General features: G+C 40.3%; 3 protein-coding genes across 5 annotated transcripts; 1 reads left to right on the plus strand and 2 right to left on the minus strand.

Annotated features, from left to right (window-relative positions):
* Positions 1-551: 551 nt before the first annotated feature.
* Positions 552-1,835, minus strand: LOC117895836 (DCN1-like protein). The gene is made up of 2 exons (XM_034803778.1): positions 1,739-1,835; positions 552-1,506 (listed from the first exon to the last, which is right to left on the minus strand). The coding sequence occupies exons 1-2, from the start codon at positions 1,739-1,741 to the stop codon at positions 667-669; spliced, it is 843 nt and encodes a 280-aa protein (XP_034659669.1). The 5' UTR covers positions 1,742-1,835; the 3' UTR covers positions 552-666.
* A 7,764-nt stretch (positions 1,836-9,599) lies between these two features.
* Positions 9,600-11,836, plus strand: LOC117895120 (T-cell immunomodulatory protein). The gene is made up of 2 exons (XM_034802528.1): positions 9,600-9,861; positions 9,926-11,836. Exons 1-2 carry the CDS (start codon positions 9,660-9,662, stop codon positions 11,524-11,526), a joined length of 1,803 nt encoding a protein of 600 aa, XP_034658419.1. The 5' UTR covers positions 9,600-9,659; the 3' UTR covers positions 11,527-11,836.
* Positions 11,727-15,897, minus strand: LOC117895119 (protein argonaute-2). 3 transcript variants are annotated; one of them, XM_034802527.1, is made up of 10 exons: positions 15,736-15,897; positions 15,608-15,673; positions 14,867-15,205; positions 14,448-14,797; positions 14,293-14,381; positions 13,609-14,215; positions 13,194-13,538; positions 12,486-13,133; positions 12,046-12,416; positions 11,727-11,983 (listed from the first exon to the last, which is right to left on the minus strand). In XM_034802527.1, the coding sequence occupies exons 1-10, from the start codon at positions 15,749-15,751 to the stop codon at positions 11,893-11,895; spliced, it is 2,922 nt and encodes a 973-aa protein (XP_034658418.1). In that variant the 5' UTR covers positions 15,752-15,897; the 3' UTR covers positions 11,727-11,892. The 3 variants fall into 3 exon arrangements, with proteins under 3 accessions (XP_034658418.1, XP_034658416.1, XP_034658415.1); XM_034802525.1 differs by having other exon boundaries at positions 14,448-15,202; XM_034802524.1 differs by having other exon boundaries at positions 14,448-15,205.
* Positions 15,898-23,088: the final 7,191 nt, after the last annotated feature.

Genomic DNA, 23,088 nt, shown 5'->3' on the forward strand with positions numbered 1-23,088 from the left:
TTTCATTGATTAGAGCCAAAGACTTCCATAATTTTCTCGAATTCGAGGACATCCTTCCCTCCAAGGGTACTAAATGTTGCTTATTCCATGAAAAATGTTGGGGAACAGTGCTGCTTAGTATTTGCAGCATGCTGCATGCCAACGGTAAAATACGTAAGTGGGGATGGAATAAAGACTCATGGAAAAGAGAAAATCCTCGAGGGATATTTGAAAAACATGCGTATGGTAGTTTGAATACCCTATATTATTGAAAATCATCTAAAAATGGAATTTAATAGGTCGATGAAATTCATGAAATATACCGCTATACCGTAAATATACAATGAACTTTGGTCAAAATATTTTGAAAAGTGTATAATATACTTTAAATGGTCACCCGGAACGCAGGCCCTAGAATGTATATGAATAAATATTTTTAGAAGTGAAAATCTTTGTACCAATAATCAGCAAAACGGCCACACTCCTGGGGATGCTAGAAGGGTTGGACCAGCCAGTAGCGTGAACCACTAACTCAAATATGTACATTTGCTAATTTTGTTTATTTTTAAGCCTTTTTTTTAGAGAAAATGTAAGTGTACCTGCCTTGCTTAATATTTTCATTATTTAAAATAATCAGAATAAAAGCAAATCTATTATTAATGAGAATATAGCAGCTCCAACAATTCGTTAGCCATAATTCATATTTGTACTATGCGAGGTCGGGTAAACGCTAGATATGTTCCTTTGGGACGTTGACTGGCACCCTGACGATGGATCTTCCTTCAGATGATTGTTTTCCTGGCACCATTCAACGAAGTCGTCGATAAGTACAGGCCATGCACCTTCCGAGTCGTAATTACTCATCCCATCATCGATATTGGTGGCAAAATCGAGGAGCAAATTCCAGGTGTCTCGCGATATGGCTCGCTTGTGTTTCTCCTCGAGGAACTTGCACCAAATGTCCAAGAATTTGAAGCGTCCGCTTAGCACTATGCACCAGTATGCAATTGCCATATCCAGATCGATGCTCTTCTGTCCTGGATCCTTGGCATAGTTGAAAGTGAAGTGATAAAAATCCTTGAACTTGCCAGCATCATTCAGTTCCAGCTCCAGCAATGGCAGCTTCGATTTGAGTTTTTCAATGCTATCGATGCCCAGTTCGCACATGCCATTTGTAAATTCATCCCGCGAGAATTCGCACTGTACTTCGGCGTGAAATTTCCACGCAATGATCAGGACAAGCTTCGAGTCGGGTTTTAGGTCTAGATCTTCTAGAAATCGAATCACGCCTTGCGAACTGATCTTAAGCGGATCACTCGGATCGCGGTATCGTATATATAACTGGTCGATTCGCTTGCGGTCTAGCTCGCGGTAATAATACTCGGGATTTTGAAAATAGTTGTCACTGGCCAGATCCATTTTCCAGTCATTCTGTTGCAGACAAAAAATTGCCGTCTGTTCCCCTGTCTGTGTCAGTGAAATAAACTTCTTCACCTTGTCTCGGTGTTGGCTCGACTTGAGCTTGTTCTGCGGATAAGCGAGTCAATGGAACAGTTATAAATAAATGTATTTTAATATAGAGACGGACAATTTAACACAATGATGATGCCTAGGCAAATTGCATAAATACAACAACAAAAGTGACAAATGATGCTTCCACGTCGCAATTAAAAGGCCGACACATTCGCAAAACGAGCACATGAATGGCCAAGCCAAGGCATTTTCATTGCACTTTAAAAAATATTTAAATTGTACCCACCATTGTTGTTTAAATAATAAATTATTTTTTTTTTTTTATTCAACTAAGTTTTCACTGCGTTTGCAGTGTGACTGACCGTCAGAAATATACTGAATTGTGCCGCCTCATTTTCAAAATATACCGTAAACATATCGTGGAAAAAAAGAACTTAGCCCACTAAACCCCGCTCTGGTTAACACTTACAACATTTCTAGTGTTCGTTCGGCAAACAACTCTTTTTTGAGTTCCAAATTTTCAGTAACTTTTGTATAATATTCAACATAAACTGAAGTACCTGGTCAATGTCTCATCATCAATGACTCATCATCTGCGACCAACCAACTTCGCTGTAGCGATCAAATATCAAAAAAAAAAAAAAAACTTATCACTTACAAATAATACTGTTTGTAAATTCTTATGTAATTCCAAACGTTTTCTTACGTTCCGCTGCAATTTAAAAGCAAAAAGGAGCATGCTATGAAATCTGACTCAGTTTTGACAATAAAGCACAGTACTCAGATGCTCTTTGGATACACTGTTTTGTGTTTGTATGATTTGTTTGAAAGCAGGATGAGTGTGTTATTCAGAGTGGATATGGAGCTTGGAGGTCAACAATATATGGATAAAACACAGCATTATTGGATAAATCGGTTCCGGCGGCACAGAAATGCAATACAAATAGTTTTATTTAATTATAATATCCATATGATCCGTATTCCCTATTATTGCACCTTTCGCTTGATTCCTTCCAATTTTATACCCGGTACACGAAGAGTAAATAGGGTATATTGTACTTGTGGGAAATAATAGATGTATGTAACGCACAGAAGGAAAAGTTTCCGACTCAATTAATTATATAAGTATATTCGTGATCAGCATCAATAGCCGAGTCTGTCTGTACTTCCGTCTGTCTGTCCGTCCGACCAAATTTTGCATCCAGACTTCTGTATGCTCATACAAATGTAATTCAAAATTTTGCCACGAGCACCTTCCGCCACCGCAAAGGGCGAAAAACTACGGTATCCTTGTGGGTTCATAGAAGATTTGAAGATAAAACAAAACAAAAAATTCCATTCCGTGTTGAAGTACCATATCTATCAGACTAGCGAATGATTAGATTGGATCATTATTATTATTTTTATACCCGGTACTCAAAGAGTAAATAGGGTATATTGTATTTGTGCGAGTAACGGTTGTATGTAACGCACAGAAGGAAACGTTTCCGACCCCATAAAGTATATATATTCTTGATCAGCATCAATAGACGAGTCGATAGAGCCATGTCTGTCTTTCCATCTGTCCGTCCGTCTTGTGTGAGACGCTTCTTACGCGTCACAACTTTTATACCCGTTACTCAGTAGAATGTAATAATGATAATAATAATAGAAATGGTCCTTCCCTATTATAGCCACAATAAGGAAATTAATTTGCAGTGGCTAAACCCACCCCGTCCCGCAGCTTTTGTTGTTTTTTCACATTCTCTCTTCACACTCTGCTTCGCGCTGTTTATGGCATCTGCCCCTGACACGTCTCTGCCTCTGCCGCGACTCTGCAGTGTGTGTCTATAGGGGAGGGTGGCGAGCTAAAGGAGCGTTTTGGCGTGAGCAGTGTTGTTGATGTAGATGACAGATGAAGAAAAAATGTAAAATTTGACAAATAACCGCTAAAGTGCAGATGTAGTACTGAGTGCCGGGTATAAAAGTTGTGACGCGTAAGAAGCGTCTCACACGTCCTTTCTCATTTTACATGACTTTTTAAAAATACCCATGAAAAATTCTGTTCAATAAAATAGCAGTTTTTTTTGAAAATTAAAAAAAACAACGAAACTAGAATTAATGCATATGTTTCATGTTCTATATGTTTCTTGAGGGTTTTTATGTATTTTTTAATCAATTTTGTTTTCACTATGTCCTTATTCCCACATGTCTTGTGTAAATAAGGTACTGCCCAAGCTTAATTAGGATCTGAGACTATAAACCACTTGGCAAAACTGTGCTCTGGTTGTCGGAACTGTAATCGTAATAACACATTTCACATTTTACAATAAGATTTCGTTGGGATTTTGGTCTAGAGACTGAGCAAGACATGGAAAAGTGTCGACCTTTTCGGATAAAATTCCATTCCTAGCGAGCTTTCTTGGGTGTTTCAGATCAATATCTTGTTGATAGATCCTTTTGAGAGGCATTTTTCAATAGTAATATTACTGTAAATACGTCAGTGCCTGGCTAGGAAGTACGAGTTTATATGGGCTGTAGCACCCAACATGACCGAAGTTGTTTTTTTTTCAAGAATCTGGGCAGTACTCAGATATCTGTGAATGCCAAACATATTCTTTTGAGTCTTCCTAACCATATAAAACAACTTTACACTCATGTGTACACCCAGTCCACAAGCCTTATGTCCTCATTTTTCAAAACATGAGTCGTCTACCCATGTGCTTTTATTCTCAAACGCGTAGCTTCCGGGGACCTCTTGCAACTAAATAATGTGTAATTTTTGTCTGGACGTAGATATGCAATGACTGCACCATCAAGTGGCCCATGCGACACCAAGCCAAAGCCTGTTAAGTGCGGAACCCAGCAGAACGCAGCCCTCCTCCCGCCCAACCGACCGAGGGGCGCTGCCGCATGACGCGCGGCGCGATTAACCGAACCGGTCGCGAGCATACAGGAAAGATAGATGTTAGGCTAATATTCGAGGAAAATTTGAACTAAACACAACTAAACTAGAGCAACTATAGCTAAGCAAGCAAAATTATCAAAGTCTAAAATTAAATTAACTACGGGAGAGGTAGGCTAGTATAAGAGATTTAAGAAGAGGAAGGGAGTGAGTCGAGGATATAATGTGATAATGTGATCTACACATTGGAAGGAACAAAGGAATATAGTTTCTAGTGGGTCTAATGGGAATCGTAAAGTTTACGAGGCTCAACAAGTCAGGGCTGTCTACATCCCCCTTGATCAAGTTGTGCATAAAAATTACACCAAGCATTTTTCTACGACTAACTAAGGATGGAAGATTTATTAAAAGAAGTCTACTACGGTAGGATGGCAGTCTCACAGTTGCATCCCAGTTGAGGCCCAGTTTGAGTAGGGCAAATAATAAAAAGTTTTTCTGTACTGATTCAATACGGTCCTGATGTATGTTGTTCTGAGGGCACCATACACATGAGCCGTATTCTAAAATCGGACGAACAAGCGAGATATAGAGAGTCTTCGTTATATAGGGGTCATCAAATTCCTTTGACCACCTCTTTATAAACCCAAGCACACCCATGGCTTTATTTACCATGGTAGAAATGTGTTCAGAAAACTTTAACTTGGGGTCTAGTTTAACACCAAGATCATCAACTAATATAATTCTCTCAAGAGAACTACCGCAGAGGGTGTAAGGTGCCAGTAAGGGGCTGGAGCTATGAAAAGTCATTACTTTGAACTTCGAGGCATTAAGGTGTAACATATTTGGTGGTGTAATCAGTCGTGTATTAACTATCAAAACACTTTCAGAGGGATATAAAATTGTTTTCATAACTTTTAAGGATATTGAAGACCTTGGTCTTGCCTTCAACCATCTTCGACCATCGACTAAAAGACAATTTTTTCGCATAAAAAATCATTTTTCAGGGTGCTTCTTTTAGTTTAAACTATTTAATACTAGCTGACCCGGCTAACTTCGTACCGCCTAACAGTCAATGAATGTCGTGTTACTTTTTAGCTGAACTAATGTATCATTTGATGAACGTAAAACAATGATACAAAATAATATATTTATATAGATAGAAACAAAAACGGATTTTATTATGATGAATGATGATGAAAACATACATACATACAGAATGAGAATAAAAATAAAAATAAATAAAAAATAATAATTAAGTACTTCAAACTCATGTTGTGCAGATTGGGGGAAAAAAAACGAGAAGAGACGCTTCTTACGCGTCACAACTTTCATACCCGGCACTCAGTACTACATCTGCACCTTAGCACCTTCAAGAAATCATCAGCAGATAGATCGTTCAACAATGCAACTCTCATATTTACAGTCAGTTGAAGTTTCTTTACATATCGCCACAGATTTGATGCTTTGAGGCAAGCGTTTATTTCGTCGGCAGCAGTAGATCTTGGAATGACTGGTAGTGTTTGTCGGAAATCGCCAGATAATAGAATCATTGCACCACCAAAACATCTCGAGTCATTCCGCAGATCTTTTAATGTTCGGTCTAGTGCTTCCAATGCGCGTTTGTGCGCCATTGTGCATTCGTCCCATATGATGATTTTTGATGCTACTAAAACTTTGGCCATTGCGGAGTGTTTCAAAATGTTACATGTCGGTTGTTCAGTAGTTTGAAGGTTTAATGGCAATTTTAACACTGAGTGAGCCGTACGGCATCCGTCTAACAATGTGGCCCCTATTCCAGAAGAAGCAATTGCTACCGCAATTTCGGATCTCGCACGTATAGTTGCCAAAATCAATGACATGAGGAATGTCTTTCCAGTTCCACCGGGGGCATATAAAAAATAAGCCGCCATTTCCATCATCAATTGCATTAATCAGTGTATCATAGACTTCCCTCTGCTTAGGATTCAAAAGAGGTACATTCGATTGAACTGATTGGATTAGTTCATTTGGATCATATTCACGTTCACGTTCCAATTCTCTATTAAATGCGTCATTCATTCCGCGATCTGGCGCTGGCATTCCTGACCTAACTAACAAACTGCCGCACATGAGGTAACACATATCTTCGATCAAGAGCATCTTGATCATTCACCATTCACCTCAAGATCGGAATTTCTTGAGCTGACGCGAATTCGATGTAAAATATCTTCTGACATGTTTTCTTTTATTTGTTCCACAGGTCACGTGGGTTCGATGGGAAGCATGTAGAAATGATGATAGCAAATAATGTGCGTATCTGACTTGGAGATGCAGAAATAATTGCTTCAGCGATTGTCGTGTCCCAATGAGTATCGTTTTCAAGCAAATTTAGCTCTTGACATGCTGCACGAAATGTGGGGCACACGATACCATTCGTAGTGATTCAAATGATGTTGGCCCTCGAACATGTACCAGCAACAACCGCAAATAGAAACATTCATCATTCTTCGGATGAACTGTGTAAATACGACCAAGAGCATCAGTAGAACGCATATCTGGATGACCAGAAACTGCATCGCCTTGCTTCCGACGTTGAAATTTCTTCGATGTAGCGTTCCAAGTTTAATAACGTGGCATTTCTGAGTAAAGCAAAGTACGTGCGAACGGATCGCTTTGACAAATCGCAAAGAAACTGGTCAGTGTTGTCGCTGGAGGTGTTTCGGCACGTTGAGCAGCATTCGAAGCTGTGAAATATACTCTCTGACCGTTCTCTAGATGCACCCTCAAATGTAAAACAGTGGGATGACGTTCGTGAATAGGGAATGAAAATATACGCCAAATTGCATCATTGCAGTTCACATATTTACCAACTTGATAGCGCGTGATTTCATCGTTGGTGTTGGATGTTTGGATACCAAAAACCGTCATGTCGCTCCCTTTCGTGACATATTTGCAAATGTATTTAATTGACTTGACCAAATTGCAATACTCAACATTACAATGTGCTTTGAATGTTTTGGAAAGAAGTGGCAAATATGGAACAATCCAACTGTTGTCAACTACGAACTCGTTTCCTTTCACTTTAGTTGTGATATTTCTACCATTATCATCGGGCGATCGACGCCGATACAATGGATAACCATCGTTGCCTGTAATGGTCTCTGAAATGATTAAGTATTCATGACACATATCGAGTTTGCATTTTTTAATTCGACTGGAAGGGTCTCAAAAATAGTTGTGAAAATTCTGTGGCGCGGCACTACTATTTCATTGAACACAACACATTGGCCACGCAAGGAACAGAACTTCGCCACATCCTCACTACTCTTTATTTGGCCCAGGAGCACTTGATGAATTTATTTATATTTTTTACACTCAATCTCGTGAAAGCGCCTCTGAGACAAAGATGGCGCTTACTTGTTATTATACCCGGTACTCGAAGAGTAAATAGGGTATATTGTATTTGTGCACAAAGTGAATGTATGTAACGCACAGAAGGAAACGTTTCCGACCCCATAAAGTATATATATTCTTGATCAGCATCAATAGCCGAGTCGATTGAGCCATGTCTGTCTGTCCGTCCGTCCGTCTGTCCGTCTTGTTTGTCGGCTAGTTCTCAGAGACTATAAAAGCTAGAGCCACCAAATTTTGGCTCCAGACTGCTGTATGCTCACACTGAAACCAGTGTATTTCAAAAATGAGCCACGCCCCTTTCCGCCTCCGCAAAAGGGCGAAAACCTCCCAAACCTACAATTTTGAAGATAACAGAAAACTAAAAACGCCATTCCGTAGGGAATGACCATATCTATCAGATCACCAAATTGGGATACGATCGGATCATTATTATAGCCACAATGGAGAAATTATTTTTCAGTGGCCAAACCCACCCCGTCCCGCAGCATTCACACTCTGCTTCGCGCTGTTTATGGCCTCTGCCCCTGACACATCTCTGCCGCTGCCGCGACTCTGCAGTGTGTGTCTATAGGGGAGGGTGGCGAGCTAAAGGAGCGTGTTGGCGTGAGCAGTGCTGTTGATGTAGATGACAGATGAAGAAAAAATGTAAAATTTGACAAATAACCGCTAAGTTGCAGATGTAGTACTGAGTGCCGGGTATAAAAGTTGTGACGCGTAAGAAGCATCTCACACGTCCCTTCTCGTTAAAATTACTCTGTTATACCGCTGTTAAGAAATATTTTTGAACACTCGTACACAAGCTCGCATGCGCTCTCGTCGCAAAGGGCAAGTTTTTGGTTTTCTGGAAAGTTAATTGATATAAATATGAATGTTCTATCTTTCCTGTTCAATCGCAAAATATCTGAACCCTCCCAACCTAAACATTTCAGCGGCAGTAGGTTAGGCTCGGGGCCAGAGTGAGCGTGAGACTTCACAGTGGGAGGTTGGTATATCGCTGACAGCGTCCATTATTATTGGCTTAGCCGATCCTGTTCTGGCTCACTCGTCTGCACTCTCATTGCCCGCGAAGCCAGTGCGACTCCAGCTATTTCTGTTAGTTTGAAATTCAATAATATTATTTTCGGTCGACCGAATCAGGGATGACCTATTCAAACGATTTGAAATCAACCTTGTTTTTTGTTCTACAGAAAATTTCGTAACCAGCCGATTAAATACTAAAATACCAAAGCCAAAGAAAGAATATATCTATCTCTTGTCGACAGAAACAAGGAAGGAAACAAGCGAAACAAGCGCAAGAGGTCTGAAAAAATCATTAAGTGAGGACGATTTAAAACTTTTTAACGAATTCGAACGAAAACTGATAAAACTGAACTTAAATGAAGACGATTTCAAACTTAGTAATGCAGTCGAACGTAAACTGATTATATGGATGCTATAATTTATTAATCTTAATAAAACTTATAATTTTTGCTGTTCTGTCCCGCCGGAACGTACTTATCCAATAATGCGATGCTTTCGCCATGCATTGTTGTCCTCCAAGCTCCATCTCCACTCTGAAATATCACACTCCTCTCGATTTCTTCCGAATTTTGAATTTTTAACGGGTTTCATTTGTAAACAAACACAAAACAGTGTACCCAGAGAGCATGCACTTTGCCCACTTTGGTTACGCAAGAAAAGTCAGCGCATCCTGAGCACTGGGCTTTTAACTCAAGTTGTAAAATTATTTAAATGGAGAGGTGTTTAGTGGGCTAAGTTCTTTTTTTTTCTTGGTATATTAATGGAATATGTTTAATCTGAAAGGGTAAATTTCGGTTTATTTCTGAGGGGTCAGGTGGTATATTTGATCGATAGTTCAGCGGTCACACGCTGGATATTGATTTGACAATAACAAAAGAAAAAAAAAAAACAAAAATAAGCGGGTCAGGTAATGAAAATGTTCATGTCTAGAGCCCTCCGCCTTGGGCTACTGTTCAGCCTGTGCTACATGGCTCATGGCAGCGATATCACGGATAAGGTCTTCGGGAATATCAAAGAGGGCATTGTCGCAGCCTTTGGAGACTTCAACTCGGACGAGCTGACGGACATATTTGTCATCTGTGATAACATGAAAAGGCTGCAGATACTCTATGGTATTTATATACATACATTTTGAAAATCCCTATACTATTCGTACAAATATTTTCCGTGGCGTAGGTCACGAGACTGAACCCTTGCTCATGCTGGGGCCGTTCTGCACCTACTCTGGCAAAATGATTGTCAGTGTTGTCCCAGGTGACTTCGATGGTGATGCTCTCATGGATGTGCTGGTGAATATCAAGAACGACGACAAGGAAAGCTATGACGTGTACATCAATTGGGGCAACACGACAGAGATAATCTGCTCAAAGAAGCATCTCTTTAAAAGCATTGGTGAAGTGATGGCTCTTGACTTTAACCGGGACATGATACTCGACTTATATGGCCTCGACAGCTACGGTGAGCGCACTTTCTGGATATTTAACAGTAGCCGAGAGCAACCCCATGTGGTCCACCAGGCAGTGCCAACTGGAAGTGGCGGAAATAGTCTGAGCATACCAAATGCTAATGCCTATTTAGATTTGAATGAAGACTTCCTGGCCGATCTATTTTTGCAGACCCATGACTCCTATGAGATCTGGTACGGAGTCAATGAACACGATATGCAGGAGAACTTTAGCTACCAGTACTCTATAAAGTTCCAACCGATTGGCGGCAGTGACTACCATATTGGCCAGGCCGTCTTCATGGACTTTGAGCTGAGGGGTGTGCAAAACATTGTGATTCCATTTTGTATTCTTGCAAACTGCCGCAACTCTTCAATAATGGTCCACGACGGCAATGACTTTCGGAATCTTCATGTAAATTTTAGGGATCCCCAGGGCATCACGTGGGCACTGGTGCCGCCCGTTCCGGGAGATATTTACTTGAGAACGATTACGGCCAGAAGTGGGGACTTTAATTTGGATGGCTATCCCGATCTTTTGCTCACTTTGCAGCCGTTAAACGTAGCTAAACCGATTATGCAAACCTTTCTACTGGAGAATGTTCCCTGCACTACATGCGAGAAGTCGTCGAAGCGGACATTTGAGGTGCGCTGGAACGCTCTGTCACCCATGGGAAACAACACAGTGGCAGGAGCCTTTTATGATTTCTATCAGGACGGAGTCCTTGATGTGATTCTCATCCAGAAGAATCGAAACGGCAGCTACCGTCCCCTTGCATTTCGCAATACACTTGACTACGATGCCAACTTTGTTAAGGTTATTGTACTGACGGGTCTCGATAACAAGCAGAATCCAGAGCGTCGCACTCCTCTGGGTAGGAAGAAACGTACATACGGAACCAATCTCCCTGGACCGCGCATCACCTACAGCACAACTACTCAAGATGGCGATCAGCAGTGTGGTAGCAGCGTGCAACTGCCTCAGGCATCCTATTTTGCCCTACAACTGCCGTACACCTGCTTTGGCCTGGGCCGAACACCCAACTTTGTAGATCAGCTGGCCGTAGGCCTGGGGAGCAAATGGCGTAATTGGACACAGCTGATTCCAAACTCACAGATTATTGTGGTGCCCAAGCCACTGAATGAGCCATCGCACTGGAAGGCTCAGTTGTTTGTTACCCCCAGTAAACTTATCCTGATGAGTGTTGTAGCCCTTGGAGGCACTTGCCTGGTCATAATACTCATCATATTGGTACTGTACATTAAAGAGAAGCGTGAGGATAAACAGGAGCGCTTGCAAGAGTCCCACAGATTCCATTTCGACGCCATGTAACGCGATAAACAAACTTTAAACTAAGAAATCTTAACGTGTCAGCCCATACAGTTGATTCATTTTATTATTTCAAATTGTGTAATATTTCGAATTAATAGGGTATCTCCTTATTGTATCCATTGGGAGCTTCAATAATAAGTCTTTAATTGCCTTTAGAAATGAAAAAAAATGTCCATATTCTTTTTAAGCCACCAAAGAGGTCACTTCACATCGGAGCTCCTAATGAAAGCAGCATAGTGTGCCCTCAATACATAAGATATACATATGATTACGGTTCAAAAAATGTGATAGAATTAAAATTGACAAAAAAGAATCATATTTGAATTGAAAAATTATTGGCTAAAGAGTAACTGTGTACTTGTCTGCTTACACGAAATACATAGGATTCCTGTTCATGAACTCTGGAACAATCAAACGCTTTTCGTACTCCTCCTTTGGGGAACGGAACTTGGTGACGCTATAAGAAAAGCACTCCAGATATATAATCTCAGAACAACAATAATATCGTTAATTTCGCACCCAGTTAGATAGACACGGCCACGTGCCGCAGCCAAATGTGCCAAATATGCTGGCGCCGGATAAGACACTGCACGGTTGCAACGTGGAAACATGTGACAGAGATTGTATGTCAATTGCTGGAGTAGATCAATATCCAAGTTGCCCGTGTTCTCAATAACATTATAACGCGTCGGCTTAGCAGTCCCCTGAATGGACTGATGGCTGACCATGAAGAACTGCATTTCATTGGGATGGACAATGGTTCGATCGACGACTGTTCCCGGATCAACATTGTTAAACTTGTTATATTGCGATGGACCTCCGTTCGGAAAGAAGCGCGTATGATGCCGTTTAACTACAATGACGCAGCAAATCTTGGGCTTAATGTGCATCTGGAAGGAGATGGAAACACGACAGCGATAGAAAGGCATGAGAGTACTAACTGACATAGTTCCAATTACCTTGCAGCAGGCCGCAGATATTCCCCTCAGCTCTTCATTCTTGATTTTGGGAAACTGCCCGTCGCTGACACCATCACGATAATAGACAATGTGCTCGGGATAACATTTCCGGAACTGATGATAAACTCGCAAGTGCTCAAGGGTTATTGACTCCATGTCCTCGATCTCTTCCAGAGCAGAGCGTTGCAAGCGATATTGCATGTTATATGAAGCCCCAAATGGATCATGAGAGGCGGCCACTCCCACCACACTAGGGATTTCACGCTGATCGGGCGATGGATGAGTCACATCAGCACCCAAAAACATGGCATTTTTTAACAGAGTGCGCGGATCATCCTTAAGCTTGTGATTGACGCCGTTCAGCTTCGAATTGACCTTAAGTAGAACGTTCCCAATACACTGAGGGTTCAATTTACGTTCGACTGTGATCTGCTTGATGCATTGTGTGAGAATGCCATATTGCAGCTCAGCCTTTTGCTTCACGACATCATAGGTGGCCCCGAAATTTGGTATAATAACGAACACCAAATCGTATTGATTTCGTTTGAAATCCAGGAAATGATCATCTAGGTCACGATCATTCTTGTACATCCGTATATCGGCCTTGGCATCTAGGCACACATTGACGTTGCGACTCTGCTGAATTACCTGAGAAGAAAATTAGTCAAGATTTGTCTTTAATTCTGTGTTCAGCTAGGTACAACTTACTATTCCTTGAAAATCGGCCACCTGATTGTACTGCATCTTACCGTACAGTATGGCCCATTTGTGAGGCTTCAGCTTGGGATCAAAGAATTGCATGCGATCCATGCGCCACGAACCGTTCCTCACCGAAGCCAAGTTGTTATTTTTGTACTCCACTTGAGGGGCATTGAGCGTACGTGTATGAACCACAATAAAGTCATTGTCCAGGCGAATACCAAAGCGACTGATGGTCGGATCCAAATTGTGCTTGAAATATTGAAGCAAGTGTATAATCTTGGCCTTCCTCTCGTTGGTTGATGTGGCAGCATACCTAATCATGGCCGCCACCTGAGGGGCAGAATCCTTGCGCTGCGCAAGAAATTAATAAATGCCGGAAATCAGTTGGGAGTGAAGGGAAGATCAGAGATTTTGAACTCACATTCAGTGGCTGCCCATCCTCAATGCGACATAGTTCGATAGGCAAATAAATGTATTTCAACGGCGGCCCAACATGCAGGCAGAGAAGGTTTGGAAACTTTATATTATATTCCCGAGATTTGTAGTACTGTGCAACGGTCGTTTTTTTTCCATCCAGCTCAAATATCTGACTGCTGGCCGGAACCTTGGAAAGACCGTTGACTTTGAAGACGCGTGGAGAGCTACCAAAACAGGCAGGCGGCTCGTAAATTATATTAACACCCCTTAAGAATGATTCGATATCGTTACGCCTGAAGTCTAGATTTGTGCTCTTGTCAATTTTTTGCCGCTGATACCGCTCTATATACTCAATGATCGAAATGGCCATCGGAAAGGACTTGTGGGATATATCCACATTGACAAATGGACGATCACCAAGCACGAAAGTTTGATAGAGTCCAACCAGAGCTTCGTAGCCGTCGCCAAGATCATATGCATTTCCGGGTTCAGACCTTTTGAAAAAGGAACGACCGGCGCGTATGGCGCTGTTATGACAAGGAGAGGCCAACACAACCTCTAGGCACTGTAAGGCCCGCATGGGCTTGTCATAAATCTTATCCTTCATGTAACTGCACAAATGGAAAATTGCATTAATAAGTTCCGCCTCTCTGATGACACGTTCGGTTCATTATCACAATTCATTTACCTTCTCAGTGAGTTCAAATCGACTTCCGAATCCTCCGTCTCCTTTAGTTCCAGGGCATAATTCAATGTACGCCCGTGGCGATCTGTTACCTGTCCGAGAAGAAAGGTTCACCTCAAAATGACACAAAACTCCGTGAAATACTTAACAACACTTACTTTCACTTCTTGGCTCTGCGAGCTAAATTTTAATTTCACAACTGAGTAGCACGATGCACGTCCATCATATGCGGCAATTGCACCGCCCAAATGCTCAATTCTATACTGCTCAAAAGCATGACGATAGAACTTTTTAGGACGCTCTGGCGTGATCTTCACATCGTAGTGGTAGGCTACCGCTGGCATTTTATCCAAGTTAACGTTCAGATAATTTACAGATACTTCACCAGGTTTTCCCAAAGTACCACGTTTCATGGTCCCTGCTGGGAGAGGTGGAAGAGACGCGCCTCCTTGGGCTCTTTGGAATTGACCTTGGGACTGGTAGCCTCCTTGGCCCTGTCCTTGCTGACCCTGCGGACGCGGCTGATAGGCCCCCTGTTGGTGTGGTGGACCGCGGTATTGCCCTTGGGCTTGCTGACCCTGCGGACGTGGCTGATAGCCCCCCTGATGGTGTGGTGGACCGCGGTATTGCCCTGGGGCTTGCTGACCCTGAGTTCGTGGCTGAAAGCCGCCCTGTTGCGGTGGTCCTCTTTGTTGTCCGTCTGGTTGTTGTTGCGCTCCTCTTTGTTGCGCTCCTCTCTGTTGCCCGCCCCATCCTTGCCCGGCCTGAGGACGTTGCTGCTGACTGTCCTGTTTTTGCCATCCTTCTTGCTGTTGTTGAGAGCCAAAAGCGGCTGAGCTTGTGGATGGAACGGGAGTGGACGTGCCTGCAGCTGGTTGATTTGGTCTGTTCTGGACACTTGGCGCACCTGCAGCTGCTTAGTTTTAAATTAGAAAACAAATTTAACATTTTAAAATCCCACTAAACAAACGAGCACATGTCAATCCACACTTAATGATTTCATCAGAGGCTCTGCGAATTTTGTGAATCCCCCGATATTCCAACCGTTCTAACAACGATACTAATTTGAAAATTTTTTTGTATTTACAAGCTTATCGACAAAAACAAAAGTAATGTCCACACGTAGAGATAATGACTCACTAAAATTGCAATACTAGAAATGCCTCAAAACGCAGCCACTTTGGTGAGGGCAGTACTAATATTTCTGCTAACGCAGCCGTACATGGAAGCAACAAATGAGAAGTTGCTAGATTGTTATCATTCGCTGACGTACGACGTTATACATACATATGTATGCCTTTGTGTGTATTTCACGTACCTTGTTGTTGTTGTTGTTGTTGTGGTTGCTGAGGTGCAGTCTCTGGCTTTGCAGACTCCTTATATTCTATTATTGAAATAAAGCATGTTAGTTACTAAAATAAAAAATTGCATTTTTTTTATTCTCACTGTTTTTCTTTCCCATGATGCGTTCTTTTTGATGCGTTTAAAAGCAAATAAACTATTTCAAACTACTGACGAATTGTACTTCAGTTTTGTGTTGAATATTATAAAAAGTTACTGCAAATTTTGAGTTGTTAGTGTTAGATTGTTGACTTATGTCCCGCTTGTTACACATACTCTCGAATCTTCGAAGTTAATTACTCTTTTTAGTTAAAATTTGTGTGACCGTGTAAATTATCGATAACATATACCGTCAGGGCCTCGTAAATATTCCAAAATATACCATTGCACTTTCAAAATATACTTTGTCTTAAATGCCATTCCTCGATTTTGGTGTTCTATTTAATATTACTAGCTTGCAAAGACTTTTAACACTGAAACAATAATTTAATCCGTTTGAAGAATCAATTTGACGTATTTTAAATACAAATTTTAATTTTTTTTTGGACAAATCTGTATTTACATTTTTTCAAAGCACCCCTTCTGGAAGCAAGGGATCTTTGTGTTTAGTATGTAAGTGTATGTAACATGTAGAGACACATGTATTTTAACTGATACCATGAACATTTTTGAAAAAAAAGCGCGCGCAACAAAGGAGAAAAGAAATAACATTGGTTTTCAGAAAGGGAAAGGTAACGGGAACATAGGTAAATATTATAAAAACTCGGAAGGGCTTTGGGGGCCGTTCTTCTATCCTCAAAACATAATTGTGGCTCAACTCCGATATATCCTCCAGATATTGGAGTATTGTTCTTGTGTGTAGAGTCCGCAATACAAGGAGCAACAAATTCTTGTTGAATCCGTTCAAAAACAAACTCTGACAGACTCTTACCAACATACCGATCTAGGCTAAAACAAGTGGACCTACCCTCTTTACACCATCGCTCCCAAACTCTTTTGGGACAAATCGACTTTGCGGTTCCCTCCAGACAAACCCGTACTTTCCGCCCCATCCGATTACCCATATTCAGATCTAAATACGCTCAGCTGAACCTTTCCGGGTTTTATGCCATAATTATAATTACTTGTACCATTTAATATCCCCCGAAACCACCTTTGAAAAATGGTATTTCTATATCTGGACGTTGATATGTAATCGCTGCACCATCAAGTGGCCCATGCGATATCAAGCCAAAGCCTGTTACGCGCGGAACGCAGCAGTACGCCGCATGAGGCGTGTCGCGATTAACCGAACCGATCGCTAACATGCACGAAAGATAGATTTTAGGCTAATATTCTAGGAAAATTAGAGCTAAACACAACTAAACTAGAGCAACTAGAGCTAGGCAAGCAAAATTACCAAAATCTGAAACAAGACAAAAATAACGAGAAGGGACGTGTGAGACGCTTCTTACGCGTCACAACTTTTATACCCGGCACTCAGTACTACATCTACACCTTAGCGGTTATTTGTCAAATTTTAAATTTTTTCTTCATTTGTCATCTACATCTACAACACTTCTCACACCAACACGCTCCTTTAGCTCGCCACCCTTCCCTAGACCCACACACTGCAGACTCACGGCAGTGGGCGCACTCTGCGCGAAGCAGAGTGTGAATGAGAGAATGTGCAATAAACATATAAGCTGCGGGACGGGGTGGGTTTAGCCACTGCAAATCTGGATGCAAAATTTTGTGGCTCTAGCTTTTATGGTCTCTGAGATCCAGGCGCTCAACAAGACGGACGGACAGACGGACGGACAGACAGACATGATCAAGAGTATATATACTTTATGTGGTCTGAATTTTTCCATCTGTGCGTTACATACAACCGTTATTCGCACAAATACAATATACCCTATTTACTCTTCGAGTACCGGGTATAAAAAGTTGTTCTGCACTGATTCAATACGGTCCTGATGTATGTTGTTCTGAGGGCACCATACACATGAGCCGTATTCTAAAATCGGACGAACAAGCGAGATATAGAGAGTCTTCGTTATATAGGGGTCATCAAATTCCTTTGACCACCTCTTTATAAACCCAAGCACACCCATGGCTTTATTTACCATGGTAGAAATGTGTTCAGAAAACTTTAACTTGGGGTCTAGTTTAACACCAAGATCATCAACTAATATAATTCTCTCAAGAGAACTACCGCAGAGGGTGTAAGGTGCCAGTAAGGGGCTGGAGCTATGAAAAGTCATTACTTTGAACTTCGAGGCATTAAGGTGTAACATATTTGGTGGTGTAATCAGTCGTGTATTAACTATCAAAACACTTTCAGAGGGATATAAAATTGTTTTCATAACTTTTAAGGATATTGAAGACCTTGGTCTTGCCTTCAACCATCTTCGACCATCGACTAAAAGACAATTTTTTCGCATAAAAAATCATTTTTCAGGGTGCTTCTTTTAGTTTAAACTATTTAATACTAGCTGACCCGGCTAACTTCGTACCGCCTAACAGTCAATGAATGTCGTGTTACTTTTTAGCTGAACTAATGTATCATTTGATGAACGTAAAACAATGATACAAAATAATATATTTATATAGATAGAAACAAAAACGGATTTTATTATGATGAATGATGATGAAAACATACATACATACAGAATGAGAATAAAAATAAAAATAAATAAAAAATAATAATTAAGTACTTCAAACTCATGTCAGAAAAAAAATGATTGAAAACTATGTTGTGCAGATTGGGAAAAAAAAACGAGAAGGGACGTGTGAGACGCTTCTTACGCGTCACAACTTTTATACCCGGCACCCAGTACTACATCTGCACCTTAGCGGTGTTTTGTGTTTAATCTGTCATCTACATCTACAACTTCTCACACCAACAAGCTTCTTTAGCTCGCTCCCCTTCCCTAGACCCACACACTGCAGACTCGCGGCAGAGGCAGTGGCAGAGGCCGCACACTGCGCGAAGCAGAGTGTGAATGAGGAAAATGAGAAGAATGTGAAAAAAACAACAAAAGCTGCGGGACGGGGTGGGATTTCTTCATTGTGGCTATAATAATGGTCCAATCGGATCCCAATTTAGTGATCTGATATGGTCATTCCCTACGGAATAGCGTTTCAGTTTTCTTTTATCTTTAAAAGATAAAGCCATTTTCGCCATTTCGCGGGGGCGGGGCTCATTTTTGAAATACACTTGTAACATTGTGAACATATAGAAGTCTGGATGCAAAATTTGGTGCCTCTAGCTTTTATAGTCTCTGAGATCCAGGCGCTCAACAAGACGGACGGACAGATGGACAGACGGACAGACAGACATGGCTCTATCGACTCGCCTATTGATGCTGATCAAGAATATATATGCTTTATGGGGTCGAAAACGTTTCCTTCTGTGCGTTACATACAACCGTTATTCCACACAAATACAATATACCCTATTTACTCTTCGAGTACCGGGTATAAAAATTACATAAATGCCAAAAATTCGGGCTTTTTACCAATAGTGCAATGGAAACGCTACAAAACGACTGCTCATTATAAGATACTGACAGCTAGAAAATCTTTATTTTCTCTGGGGTTTCAGAACGCACTATCACCAAGAGACGTGGAGAGAATTAAAAAACTTGGGAATAGGAAAGAGAGTGAAAAACATAAAAATTGATGAATTGGATATATAAATGGAGTAACTTTTTTTTTTTTTTTTGAGCCGTGTTTCAACTTTATTTAAGATCTGTTTTCGCAGACAATTATTAAATTTCCTCTTTGGGTACTTGGCAATCTTATTTCAGTTATCTTATAAAATTTTTTACGAAATTTTGACTTTAAATACTCGGGAAAAGTCGAAAAAATAAATCATGTGTCTATTATTTTTATGAATACATGAGGTGCACTGATTGAGCGTTGTTTAGGTTATCGCTCGTTAAAATCTATAGGGAGGCGCCTGAGCTAAAATTGTTCAACCAACCCTAAAAAGATTACAACATCCAAAAAATTTACCTGTTGGAGGGTGCCGCGCCCAACTGTCAGAGTATTTCTGTCTTCAGACTAGAAAAATAATGAAAAAAAGAATGCTAAAATTACAAAAATTCCTAAACTTTGTCGGTCTTTAATGCGTTTTTTTTTGGGGTTTTAGGGTTGGTTGAACAATTTTAAAGACAATTAACCACTAAGTGACAAACAGGATACAAAGAAGCTGTACTACAGCCATAGTAAATATTTCAGAAGACATTCGAATAAAAAAGGATGAAGCAAAAGTTTCGTTATTGCTTATTGCTACCACTTGACTTCCGTAAATCATTTGACATGGTTAATCACGAGATCTTATTAAGTAAATTATGCAAGTTTTTCAAATTTTGTAAGCCAGAAATAAAGCTATTGGTATCGTATTTATCTGAAAGAAGAGAGGCAGTTGTAAATCAAATAGAATCTCGTCAATAATGAACATCACACGCTCCTTTTTATACCCGGTACTCGAAGAGTAAATAGGGTTATTGTATTTGTGCACAAAGTGAATGTATGTAAAGCACAGAAGGAAACGTTTCCGACCCCATAAAGTATATATATTCTTGATCAGCATCAATAGCCGAGTCGATTGAGCCATGTCTGTCTGTCCGTCCGTCCGTCTGTCCGTCTGTCCGTCTTGTTTGTCGGCTAGTTCTCAGAGACTATAAGAGCTAGAGCCACCAAATTTTGGCTCCAGACTGCTGTATGCTCACACTGAAACCAGTGTATTTCAAAAATGAGCCACGCCCCTTTCCGCCTCCGCAAAAGGGCGAAAACCTCCCAAATCTACAATTTTGAAGATAACAAAAAACTAAAAACGCCATTCCGTAGGGAATGGCCATATCTATCAGATCACCAAATTGGGATACGATTGGATCATTATTATAGCCACAATGGAGAAATTAATTTTCAGTGGCCAAACCCACCCCGTCCCGCAGCATTCACACTCTGCTTCGCGCTGTTTATGGCCTCTGCCCACTGACACATCTCTGCCGCTGCCTCTGCCGCTGCTTCTGCCGCTGCCTCTGCCGCTGCCTCTGCAGCGACTCTGCAGTGTGTGTCTATAGGGGAGGGTGGCGAGCTAAAGGAGCGTGTTGGCGTGAGTAGTGTTGTTGATGTAGATGACAGATGAAGAAAAAATGTAAAATTTGACAAATAACCGCTAAGTTGCAGATGTAGTACTGAGTGCCTGGTATAAAAGTTGTGACGCGTAAGAAGCGTCTCTCACGTCCCTTCTCGTTTAATTATACATATGTGAACGACCTGCCAAATGTCTTTTTAAAATGTAAGAGTCATATTATGTATGCAGAGGATGTCAAAATGTACATATGTTAGCTGTCTATTGAGTCAAATTGCTGAGCGTAGAAGTGTATGCAACAGTGAGTTGTTAAATGTTATTGACTGGGCGAGCGTAATGGATTGCTACTTAATGCAGATAAATGTTAAAGTGCAGTAATATATAAGAAACCACTTAATACGACGAACTACCCCAAGTTTGTAATTTAAGAAAGAGAAATCAATTATGTAGATCATGCAGAAGACTTTAGGAATCATATTTAACAATACGCTTTCTTGGTAGCAAAAGCTAAGAGAAAATCCCTACCAGATAGCCTCAAAATAATGATAAATAAATACATATGTATTTGACGGCTAGTTTATTTTATGGAAATGAGATATTTGGACATTATGTTACTGAATCTCAAAGAAAACTAAAAGTTACATTTAAAACAATACCCGTTATATTTATAATACACGACAAGCGTTCATATCTTGATTTTTTCAAAACAAATTTTTAAAATGGATTTCAGGACATGAACAGGGTACAGAACAATCATTCTTCTGCTTCGAATAATCTATGCTAGACAGCCAAGCTACTTACATATGTACATGATAAATTAAACTTTTCTTTATCAACTAGAGCGTTGAATCTTGAACCATAAGGTACATGCTTGCCAATCTGGAAAACAATTAATAACAAATGCTATTTTATTATGATGATTATGATTTTAAGATCCTTTGTTTTAAATATTAAACGAGAAGGGAAGTGTGTGACGCTTCTTACATGTCACAACTTTTATACCCGGTACTCATATGTACACATGTACATGTATGTATGTAAGTATATACATGTATTAATACTTTTTTTTTTTAATTTAATCGCTACAGCGAAATTGGTTGGTCACAGACGATGAGTCCGCATTGACCAGGTAAAAATGTTACTAAAAATTTGGAGCTCAAAAAAGAGTTTTTTGCCGAACGAACACTAGAAATAGAATGTATGTATGTATATATACCACACGGCAACGCAAAAAAACCGTTTTTTTTTCGAATTTTACATTTGACATTATACATTTGTTTTACATACGTCATCTTCATCTACATCACTTCTTACTCGAACACGCTCTTTTAAAATAATTTAAAATTTCAAATTTTATTTGCGTTTACTGCAAATTAGCTTGATTCCAATTCGGCGATCTGATAGATATAGTCCCTCCGTACGGAAGGGCGTTTTTAGTTTTCTTTTATCTTCAAAATTTTAGCTTTTGGGAGATTTTTGCCTATTGTGGTGACGGAAGGGGCGGGGCTTATTTTTTAAACACACTTGTAACAGTGTGAGCATACGTGTGTGAAAAGTCTGGATGGAAAATTTGTTGGCTCTAGCTTTAATGTCTCTTAGATCCAGGCGCTCAACAAGACGGACGGACAGACGTACAGATGGACAGACATGGCTCAATCGACTCAGCTATTGATGCTGATCAAGAATATATATACTTTATGGGGTCGGAAACGTTTCCTTCTGTGTGTTACATTTTTTCCCCACAAATACAATATACCCTATTTACTCTTCGTGTACCGGGTATAAATTAACACTATGATGAACAGCAACTTATATGAGGATATGTCTAAAGTCTTAAAAATCAAGAAAATAAACATACAATTAATCGGGATTTTGTCGGTTTTCTATTGCTCACATTCCAATCTTTTCAAGTCTAAGTATTCCAGTCTGTAAGTTTTTAAATTAGTGAGGAGCGGCCAACTATTTCAATCAACACATCTGGATGTATACGGAGTTTTCATATATCTTGTATCCCTTAATCGCATTTCCTGCATCGCATTTGTGGTTCAATTATACCTTTAAGTCTTAAAGTTTAAGAGAACGTTCGTCCCCCTTGTGTGCAGCGCTATAAATGCCATTTGCAGAATTTCATAAAAATTAGATTTAAATTTAATATAAAATGGCTGAGCCCGTTTCGGGAGTCCTAGGACAGATAAGTAGTCAAAAAAGAAAATGAGTTTCGCATATCGGTGCTGTTCTAATAGTTGTTTGCAATCTATTTTAAATTGCATTTTTTTATTAAAAATTACAGCAATTCATAAAAGTTTTACAATTTTTTTGTATATTTTCTGGTTTTCGTTTGAATCCTATTTATATTTGTAATTTACATTTTT

This window comes from Drosophila subobscura, chromosome J (assembly GCF_008121235.1).
Source record: "Drosophila subobscura isolate 14011-0131.10 chromosome J, UCBerk_Dsub_1.0, whole genome shotgun sequence".
NCBI lineage: Eukaryota > Metazoa > Arthropoda > Insecta > Diptera > Drosophilidae > Drosophila > Drosophila subobscura.

Coding starts and splice junctions, on each gene's coding strand:
- LOC117895120 (XM_034802528.1), top strand. CDS start 9,660: ATGAAAATGTTCATGTCTAGAGCCCTCCGCCTTGGGCTACTGTTCAGC. Junction 9,862..9,925: donor AAGGCTGCAGATACTCTATG/GTATTTATATAC, acceptor TCCGTGGCGTAG/GTCACGAGACTGAACCCTTG.
- LOC117895119 (XM_034802524.1), bottom strand. Junction 14,216..14,292: donor GATTTGAACTCACTGAGAAG/GTAAATGAATTG, acceptor CCATTTGTGCAG/TTACATGAAGGATAAGATTT. Junction 11,984..12,045: donor GGCCGTGTCTATCTAACTGG/GTGCGAAATTAA, acceptor CTTTTCTTATAG/CGTCACCAAGTTCCGTTCCC.